The sequence below is a fragment of the Mercenaria mercenaria genome, chromosome 4 (genome assembly GCF_021730395.1).
Source record: "Mercenaria mercenaria strain notata chromosome 4, MADL_Memer_1, whole genome shotgun sequence".
NCBI lineage: Eukaryota > Metazoa > Mollusca > Bivalvia > Venerida > Veneridae > Mercenaria > Mercenaria mercenaria.
Genome location: NC_069364.1, coordinates 28,687,948 through 28,698,474, shown reverse-complemented (window position 1 = coordinate 28,698,474; position 10,527 = coordinate 28,687,948). Strand labels below are relative to the sequence as shown.

Here is a 10,527-nt window from a genome sequence, read left to right as displayed (position 1 = left end):
GAGTATTGATTTTTCTGTCCAACTGACCGGAAATGGCACTAAAATCACATGCAAATGCACATTTAATTAGCAGTTGATGTACATGTAGTATACCATCCTGACTAAAAATGGCTGAATGTAGCTGCACTTTAAGCGAAAAGCAGATGGTGTATTGTAAGATACGCGGACTGCTTGGCATCGGCGTATCAGAAATTAAAGCCGACTTGGTCAAAAGGTACGGGGACAATGCGCTGCCATACCGATCAGTTGCCCGATGGTCCGGAACAGCAGTTTTATGCTAGAATAAACTTAAAACCTAAAAAACCAAACTTTTTTCGTCATGATTTTGCGTTTTGAAAACAAAACTCCTTGTTTCTTATTTGAAATTATTTCTTCTAACTATGCTGGGCAGAAAACCGTACCGGTTGCATTAACATATTTACTTTATCTTGTGGAATTGTAATACATGAGAAAACTAATAAACTGACGAGCTTAAACAGTTAAGTGTGTACCGAACTGACGACTTGTACACACATTTATTTGTTCGTATCGGCGACCCATTTTATGAAATTCATGTGATAATTATATAATTTGCAACATTGGCTGTTTTATGGAATAAAAGGTATGATTTTAAATCAGATACTTTCTTTTCAAGTGAGTTTGTATAAACTGTTAACCGATTTTCAAGTACTTGAATGCGCGCGTGATTACACATTTACATGGACAATATATAATGCTTTTAGTGAGCCCTTAGTTGCAAAATCTCATATTGACGGCCAGTAACCAGAACCAAAAATCGGCGGAGGCAGCGGGATCAAGGTCATTTTTCCCGCGTAAAATTTTCATAACTACATGCACTTTCGTACGTTCTACGCCTATTTTAGGTATAGTTCCTTCAATGAAATACTTTACATTACTATGTTTATAATTGATTTATGTTTTTAGAATGCTAATAGTGAGGATTTTCAAATTTAGCTACTTCTCTGCGATAAATGGCCTCTTTGCGTGAAAATGTTCGTAATATATGTACGTGGTAATAACAGCTCGTAATATAGTTTGATGACGGGTGGATTGTTCTTTCAGGTAAAGAAAGAAGAAATTTGGTTGTTTCTGCAGGAAACGCTTACATGTGATAAAGATATTACATTAGTGTTCTGATTAAAACTGATAAAATGCTCGGCAGAGCCTCGCATAATATTATCTTATTCAACTGGTATGATAAGACACTCATGTAATATCTTCTAATGTGAAAGAGACGGTTAAACCAAATCATTAAAATGTCGTTATAAATGTACCACAGAATAGTGTAGTTAAAGGGTGGCCAACCTACTTGAATTTTCGTAATCGTACAGTTAAATAATCGCTCGATTCGTGTAACATTTTGTTTGTATTTTCTTCGTTACTTAATTGATTTATAATGAAATAAAAAGAGTCCGAGACAGAAAAAAAGAGTGCTTTCTTCGTCACAAAATGTCTGACAGACTTTATCTTTGCTTCGTCCACATTCTTGTTTGTACGGGTATAATTTTGAAAAGTTGTGAAACCTGCTTAGTGCACGTCAGATGATGACAGTGAACAAGTGTGTGAAGTTTCAATCCATTCCCATTAGTGTGTACTGAGATACCAGCTTTAAACCTTAACCAAAAATTTCCAAGTCGAAAAAGGGGCATAATTTTGTATAAAAAAAGCAAAATAGAGTTATGGAACCTGTGCAATGTAAGTCAGTTTATCACAGTGAATAAGTGTGTGAAGTTTCAATCCATTCCCACGTTCAAGTGGTTACTGAGATACCAACTTACATACAAAAACTTAGCCAAATCGGGACGCCGACGCGGACGCCGACGCATGGGCGAGTCCAATAACTCTACTATTCTCTGAATAGTCGAGCTAAAAAGCATCGGAGAGAGGAAAATGGGGGCTTTTCTTGCCACAAAGCGTCTTCCAGACATCCTTGATACTTCTTATCAAACACTTCGTCAAATTGTTTTTCACTGACCAAATGTTGTATGTAAGCTGGTATCTCAGTATCCGCTAATGGGAATGGATTGAAACTTCACACACTTGTTCACTGTCATGATCTGACATGCAATGTTCAGGTCCCATAAGTCTACTTTGCATTTTTCAAAATTATGCCCCCTTTTCACTTAGAAGTTTTGGGTTAAGTTTTTGTATGTAAGCTGGTATCTCAGTATCCGCTAATGGGAATGGATTGAAACTTCACATGCTTGTTCAATGTCATGATCTGACATGCAATGTTCAGGTCCAATAAGTCGTCTTTGCATTTTTCAAAATTGTGCCCCCTTTTCACTTAGAAGTTTTTGGTTAAGTTTTTGTATGTAAGCTGGTATCTCAGTATCCACTAATGGGAATGGATTGAAACTTCACACACATGTTCACTGTCATGATCTGACATGCCCTGTGCAGGTCCCATAAGTCTACTTTGCATTTTTCAAAATTATGCCCCTTTTTCGATTTAGCAGTTTTTAGGTTAAGTTTTTGTATGTAAGCTGGTATCTCAGTATCCACTAATGAGAACGGATTGAAAATTCACACACTTGTCCACTGTCATGAGCCGATTAACACTATGCAGGTTCCGTAACCCTGTTTCCCATTACAAAATTATGCCCCTTTTTCGACTTTTGTATTCATTCAATTGACAAGGCTGTTGAATAGTCGAGCGTTGCTGTCCTCCGACAGCTCTTGATATGTTATAAAAGTCTGTCAAGTAATAACGAAATTATAAGCAAAACATGTTACCTGAATTTAGCGATTTCCCCATGTGTAAGATACCGAAGAGTCACGTGAGTTTACCATCCTGGATATGTTCCTGCATTAGGCAGGTAAAAACTTTTGCAATAACTGCATACAGAACGTATTGAAATGGTTTGAAACTGCTCTATGGTGCATTTTTGTTCCCTACGACAGTAAACGTGTAAAATGAAAGAATGCACCTGACAAATGTACATGTTTCTGCTGTCTTAATGTACTCCTTCGAGTAATAAGTAGAAACGTTTTGGACTTTAATTCAAATCAAAAAGTAACTTGTACAACTGACTGTTATTGTTATTTATCGCTCAAAAATTGTACCATTGCAATGTTATGACTATAACATAACAGCAAATTAAATAGCGCAAAGCGCGAGCTTTTTTTAACAGAGAATAAACATCACTTTCTAACATAAGACTGATTTTATGTCTTTTAGATTTCCCAGTACAGAGATGGCGCTATTCATCTACAAAGCACTGTTGAGTATAGGAGTCATAGTAGCACTTGCAGCTTTCTATGCACGACCAGTCTATCCTGAAACTGCCAGCAACCGAGGGTTGAAGACTTTCAATGGACTTGCCTTCAAATTCATCGGTGTTTTGGTAAATCTTTAACTCAAACATATTGTAAATTGTCACTATAATGTGTACTAGCCCTGTGGTCTTAATACTAATGTTGAAGGCCGTTTTATGTTGAAATTGATACATACTAAGATTGGACTTAATAATATTACCTTGAAGCCTTCAACCAAGATTAAAAATCTTTATTTAGCTCAATTTCTGATTCAGTCGCAACAAGTATGCTTTATTTTTAACAAGTGAAACTCTCCTACTTTACGATCGAATCTGAGACAGAACTTTAGCATGTTAATGTCTTATTGAATGACTTGAAAAGTGAACTGTAATAAATTATTTTTTCATAGCTTGAGATATTTTTATACATAGCCAAATAAGTGACTTGAGAATAAAAAAAAAAACATTCGTGCAAATAAAACGTACAATACACCAAAATGCATACTTGCTATCCTGTAATTTATTTCAAATGTAATAAACAGATTTTTGAAGTTTTCTGAGTTAAGGTAACCTTGAAACAATATTTGGTCTTCTTTCAGAGTTATATTGGTGGATATTTTGGATTTTCGCCGCTTAACAGTACGAGATCAATGTTGAACATCATAACTTTTATGGACAAAAAATCGCCTAACGTCGAGGTAAATATACACAGAACTGAAAAATAACAAGAAAATATTTTAACTAAACGTCATAATATTGTTTTTCAGACGCAATATAACACTATTCTTTTTCGTTTTGTTTACTTTCTATTATCTCAACGTAAAGACTTCGTAATCACAATGCAAATTTCATTTGTTTTTGCTTTGTAGAGGAGCAAGATACAAAATGTAGGTGGATATAATATAATACATGGTTCTATATTAAAACTATGAGAAAACGATTTTTAGGGTTTCTAAACTAGTTCAAACCTGAATCGAAAGATTATGTTTAAACTCAGTTAAAAGTTAATGCTTCTGTGGTTGGGTAGGGTATAAGGGTGCACTTATTCTATCTTGCTATATGAGCTATTTTTATAGCGAAGTGTCCGACTGAAGTGTGAGTGGTCCCGGGTTCGATTCCTTCAGGACTGAAGTATTTCCAGTCAATTATATTGGTGCCCAACGTAAATAACATAACTGACGACTACGTATGAATTGACACCATTGAACGTTCAATAGATTTTCAAATTCCAAGAATTTGAGGGCTAATTCTAAATTACTAAAAGGAGATGTATGTAGTTTGGTAGAGTATAAGGTGTACTGATACTGCCTTGCTATATGAGCTAGCTTTTGTAGCAACGTGGTAGATTGTCCCTTTAAGTATGAGAGGTCCCCGGCTCGATTCCCGATCACGTGTTCAATTCCCAGTCAATACAGATGTATTTTCCAATGTTACATTTTCATAGTTACATTATGATGAATACAAGACCATACAACTGCTGCTTTTTCATCGGTAGAGATATACAACGACAATGGATGGTGTAGAGGTGATTGTATTCAAGCCAGCTGGACATATGGATAACCTCCGTCCCGGAATAGTTCATTACCATGGTGGTGGATGGGTCTTTATGTCGCCAGGTTTGAATAAAGCTAAATAAAGTTGCATTTCATGACTCCAGTCTTTGCACAGGTTACAAATATTCATAATCTATCTAGCAGTAAGCACATTGAAACACAACGGCACGGTTCGAAATAGTCCCAATCCGTGACTCTAGTTACCTCCCCTGACTGTCCGTCCGCAATATCAGACTGAAATGATATGAAAGTGATAATTACGTCACGAGTTGGACTAGGTTCGAAAGTAACATCCGCCTTAAAACAAAAATGCATCAATGTTTGCTATGTGCACAATTCCCATACATGAAGACAGTGAGAAATCAAAGAAAAACAATGTGGCATCGTCTTAGAACGGTCAGTGGCATAAATCCCTACACCCAACGCCGCCCACTCTACCTGTCCCCACCCCATTTTAAAAGTACCTGTAAAATAGTTTGCCAGCACTATCGTCATTTGTTAGCATATTACCTTTCTTAGGCATATATAAATAGTCTAAGTAAATACTAATCTATGTTTTACTCAACTATATAGTGTCACATGACGTACGTGTACACAGTCAATTTCAGATATGTATGCCGCTTTATCCGAGGAGGTCGTTGAAGAAACTGGAAGCGTTCTTGTCTCCGTAAAGTAAGTATGGACAGAATTATAGTAAAACACTTTCAAAAGATTTCTGTATTTTTCCCAATAATTTCTAATATAGCCTCTAGTGTCATTAGTTCATGCCCATATAAGCCGCGGTATGAGAAAACCAACATAGTGGCTTTGCGACCAGCATGGATCCAGACCAGCCTGCGCATCCGCGCATTCTGGTCAGGATCCATGCTTTACGCTTACGGTTTCTCTAATGACAATAGGCTTTAAAAGCGAACAGCATGGATCCTGACCAGACTGCGCGGACCCATGCTAGTCGCAAAGCCACTATGTTGGTTTTCTCATGGCACGGCTCATATAGATTTAATGAACGATATTGTCTTCTTCGTTAGTGTAAGAATTTTATAAATGTAAACCACTCAAGTGGAAGAAAAACATGTAAACCACTCAAGTGGAATGGAAAACGTGATAATTTCATGACTGTTAACTCCTCGGGGTACCGGATGGGGGAGACAAAACGTAAGACTTTTATAAAGCTTTTACATCGAGATTTTTAGAATTACACCAAGGTAGACTAAACTTCTGATAACTTACGAAAAACAAACAAACAAACATTTCAAATATTGAAATTCTTAATAGATACTAGATTTTATAAATACGTTACTTTCCTAGCCGCACCAAGATAGCAGTTAAGCCAGAGAAAAATAAGTTGTAATGTGTACAGATTCTAATGGAGATGAATTAGGTACTAATACTTAGACTATCTCATGTATTCAGGACCATAATGGGATAATTAATCTCTTGTACATAAAGGAAGTGTGCAGTATTCACCAACCTTTTTGCCAAATTTCTAAAACGGACTGGTCTATCATTCAGTTTGGGCAGTACCATTTAGTATTCGAAGGGGTGTTCGCTGAAAATTGACTGACCGAATAATGGACAGTGCAGACCATGATGTGCGGGCTGATCTTGGTTTGCACTGGTCGCAAAGACAAAGTCAGTTGCCGCCAGCAGTGGAACATTTACTTATCCTGCATATTTCATTTGCAAAAGGGTCTAATTGTAATGTTTATTTTGTTCATATGGTTTTAGTCATTCATTGTATTTTTATAATTATTTTTATATTGTTTATGAATAAAATTAAAGTAGAATTGAATTTGAAACATTATTATATTTCTTGCAGTTACAGGCTTGCCCCGGAACATCTTTACCCTATTCCTCTGGAAGACTGCTTGACTGCGACCAGATACTTTCTCAGACATGCAAGAGACTACGGAGTAGATGAAAATCTGGTCGGCATTAAAGGTATATTCAGATCACGTAATTCAAAACAATGAAAGGTCAAACAAGACCATTTGAATACTCGCATACGTAAATATTTTGCTTTTACACTAACTGAAGAAACCAATAGCTCCTTTATGGAGCTAATGTTTCATATATGTTCAGAAACGATATATGAAGAGACACGTTTTACTTTGTTTGACCGAGTCTGTAAGTTGCAAAAACCTGTTGATATTTGCATGATTATGTAGAACATTATTCCATTCATTTCCTATATACATGTAACCAAGTTTTCGTTTCATTCAGGCGACAGTGCTGGTGGAAATTTGGCTATGGCTGTTGCCCTCAAACTTTCAAAAGAAAAGGACTTACCAAGTCTTAAATTCATGTCCTTAGACTATCCAGCCCTTCAAGCATTTGACTTCGACCTGCCCTGTTACAAGAAGTACGAGACTGGACCCGGATTGCTAACAAAGCAAGCAATGATTTTCTACTGGCTTCTCTATGGGTTTGGTCACCTGGAGTATTACGATATGCTTTACAACAATAAACATGTAAACACTGAACTAAAAAACACAATATACGCAACATATGTCAGCAAAGACCTTTTGCCAACCAGTATAAGAAACGAGAATCAGGATAAAACATCGGAAAAGACAAATGATGAAAACAACAATGAGATTAAAGTACCAAATGAAATAATAGAGAAAATTACAGATCCACTGTTTGCCCCTTTAATGGCTTCCGATGATGACCTTCGACTTCTTCCTCCCACCTACATATTTAACGTAGAATTCGATGTTCTAAGAGATGATGGTCTAATTGCAGCCGAACGACTTGAACGAGTCGGGGTAAAAGTTACCAAAAGGTTTATGTCTACAGAGGAGCATTGTTATCTTAACTTTGTTTCACTGGATAAGAGTATACGACAAGAAAACATACGTTTTGCTAAGTTTTTGAATGAGACACTGAAAATATGAGTGTAAGATCTATCTCTATACTTTTATTAACTACTTAAAGAATTTGCAGTTGTAGAAAAATAAACTATATGGAATTATATGACTAAATCATCATAGTAAAATCATCAAAATGCATGTGCTCATATAAAAATGTAACATTGTTCATTAAAAATGAATACTACAAATACATATTATACATGTACATTTGAATACATCATTGAGAGATAATCAGGAAAATCTGATTTTGTAACAGTAATAGCTATGATTTAAGCGCGTGAATTATTTATATTTTTAATTTTTATCTTTGTTGCGGTTTACTTCCGAAAGTGCCAGACCAGAAGTTTTTTTTTTGTTTCTTTTTCTTTTTGTAAATTCAACATGCTCTTAAAACTTTATTTTTATGTCATTTTGGATTGGTTAGCATAAACTATGTTTTAATTTTACTATATATGTTACTTATAGGTATTGAAGCTTGGATTTTAAAATCTTCGCGTTTAAAATTTGAGGATCATATGTTTGTTTATTATAATTATTATTATTATTATTAATAGTTTACAGAAAGGTTAAATTAATATTCCTGGAAAGTACAAAGGTAACTATGATCAAAATAAAATGTTGCATGTCAATTAATTCATCAAATTTATTAGTGCAGACAGCTTATTATAGACTATCAGACAATCTGTTATTGCTTTTCTTCCTTCTACCATAAGAAGCTATACAATATGTAAATGTGTCAACATTCCATTTTAATATCATGTTATATGCACACATTTTCACATTAATCTTAAAATATTTAGCATTTTAAGGAAGTCAATACAGGACCATTTGAAAACTGTACTTGTAAGTTAGTTGGTAAGTTATTATTTTATTATACTATCATTCCATTCCACTCCTATCTCTTATGAAGTCCATCAATCTTATTAAGGTAAACAACACGTTACACGTCAACTTCAAATACATCATCTGATAAAAGTAAAAGTGAACTTCAAACTTCTGTCAAATTACGAGATATATATGTTTCATCTACATCTTTTTAACTTTTTCATTTTTATAATTATGTTAACCAGTTTTTAATATTGTCAGGATACGTGTTATATGACCCAGGGAAGTGCCTACGCCTTTAGTATCTTGAACAATGAAATGGGTCCTATCGCTAAGGTGACTATGTCTTAGACTAGTGGACAAACGATGTAGTATGTCCTTTGTTAAAACGTATAGCTAGTGAGACCAAATACATGTATCTCATATATAGAATTTTCCTCTGGCTACCTTGCCTAAATGATTCGTGTACCAATGATTCGTAAATGATTTTAATTATGAGATAGACAATTTCAGGGTTCAGGCAAATCACTAAATGTTTCAAACTAACAATTTTCAATTAACTCAAACTCCTATAGGCTGGAGATTCTATATTTGACTGGTCATTTTGTTGAAGTTCCCGTCAGACAATGTCTTTGAATCAACAACATACAAGTCCTATCGCATAGATGCTCGGCCTTTGTCCTCTTAATTGAAGTTACAACTCTATGTAAATGCCCCGACTCCTGGAGTGCTCAGCGCCTATATACTATCCTTCATATATTCCCGATGCCTTGGCTGTACTTCGCCAATAATGCTGAACCGTCTATAAGATGGAACTCTCTTACTGTCTCAGTAGATTATTAAACTCTGGGTCTCTGTCTCAGCTTTCTGATGCTCAGCCTATATTTGCTATCGTCTATAGCATTCAGTTACCTTTAAGGTAAAACTCCTATGCGCTGGCCCTATAGCTCGAAACCTTATTGAAATTCTGCAACTCTTCTTTAGTCTATGAACTTCCAAAGTCTTCTTTTAACAATTTATCCGCCCTGACAGGGTAGTTGCAATAACCTCCTTATCAAGGTACTGGGATAAATTATTTGTTGAATCCTCGATGTATCTTCTTCAACCGCTGGATACCGAATGCCCTCTTTGTCATCCATCTACCTATTTATACCTCAGCAGGCGTGCTATTTATAGAACCTGTTTCAGATTTTTACATAGTATTTTACAACGAGTACTTGCTCTATCAAATATCTGGTTCCCTTTAACTACTGTATATAACATAATGTGTGATGCTGGAATACAGCTATCAACATTATCAAACCAAATCAGCCACAAATGACCCAAATCCTATTATAAACAGCAATTCAACAAAAGGTTTTACGACATAAAGATCTCCTAGCTTATTAATTATCATAATTTCTCATTAATTTTCTGAATGTCGAAAGTGTCAGGTACCACAGAAATGCATGTAGAATGTTATGGGGAGGTCTCATGTTATACTTGTCCTCAGATTTATAAATTACAGTGTTGTCAAATATTGCTTGCAAAATCTTTTTAAGAAATATTCAAAATTAGACACTGCTTCTTCACTTTTGTATTTGATCTTATGACATTTTTCATACGTTAGAAGACTTTAGAAAGTGTTTCAAGTATCTTGAAGAAACTGAAGTGATTGTTGCTTTAATTTCATCCTGTAAATTATATACTGTTTGTATCCTCATAAAATGATATAGTTTGCATAAATAAAGGCAGAAGGTATGAAATGCCTAGATATCATTTAGAATTTCATTCAATTAAGGTATTAGGCCCATAATAGAGTACCTCCTTTTTGAAGAGTATTCAATTTCTACCATAAACCTACTTTGGCTGCAATTTTCAGGGGGGCGTAGGTTCAAGCCCCAATGGGATCACATTTTTTTTCCTTATTTTCCTTTTTTTCTTGTAAGTTTTTATTTCTTTCAAGACTTGTTATTGATTTATTGTACAAAAGTGGAAAAAAATCATTTGATAAGCGATTTCTTGCTGTTCAAAGTGAAT

At 35.1% G+C, this 10,527-nt stretch overlaps 1 protein-coding gene across 1 annotated transcript; it reads left to right on the top strand.

Annotated features, from left to right (window-relative positions):
- Positions 1-465: 465 nt before the first annotated feature.
- LOC123551331 (arylacetamide deacetylase-like) lies at positions 466-10,257 on the top strand. Its single transcript, XM_053540854.1, has 7 exons — positions 466-601; positions 3,182-3,347; positions 3,857-3,955; positions 4,753-4,873; positions 5,419-5,482; positions 6,630-6,751; positions 7,034-10,257. The coding sequence occupies exons 2-7, from the start codon at positions 3,198-3,200 to the stop codon at positions 7,705-7,707; spliced, it is 1,230 nt and encodes a 409-aa protein (XP_053396829.1). The 5' UTR covers positions 466-601; positions 3,182-3,197; the 3' UTR covers positions 7,708-10,257.
- The last annotated feature ends 270 nt before the right edge of the window (positions 10,258-10,527 follow it).

Bases quoted from the DNA above. Each gene is read 5' to 3' on its own strand.
- LOC123551331 (XM_053540854.1), top strand. From the start codon at position 3,198: ATGGCGCTATTCATCTACAAAGCACTGTTGAGTATAGGAGTCATAGTA. The intron at 3,348-3,856 runs GTAAATCTTTAA...GTCTTCTTTCAG, and splicing joins TCAAATTCATCGGTGTTTTG to AGTTATATTGGTGGATATTT. The intron at 4,874-5,418 runs GTTTGAATAAAG...AGTCAATTTCAG, and splicing joins ATGGGTCTTTATGTCGCCAG to ATATGTATGCCGCTTTATCC.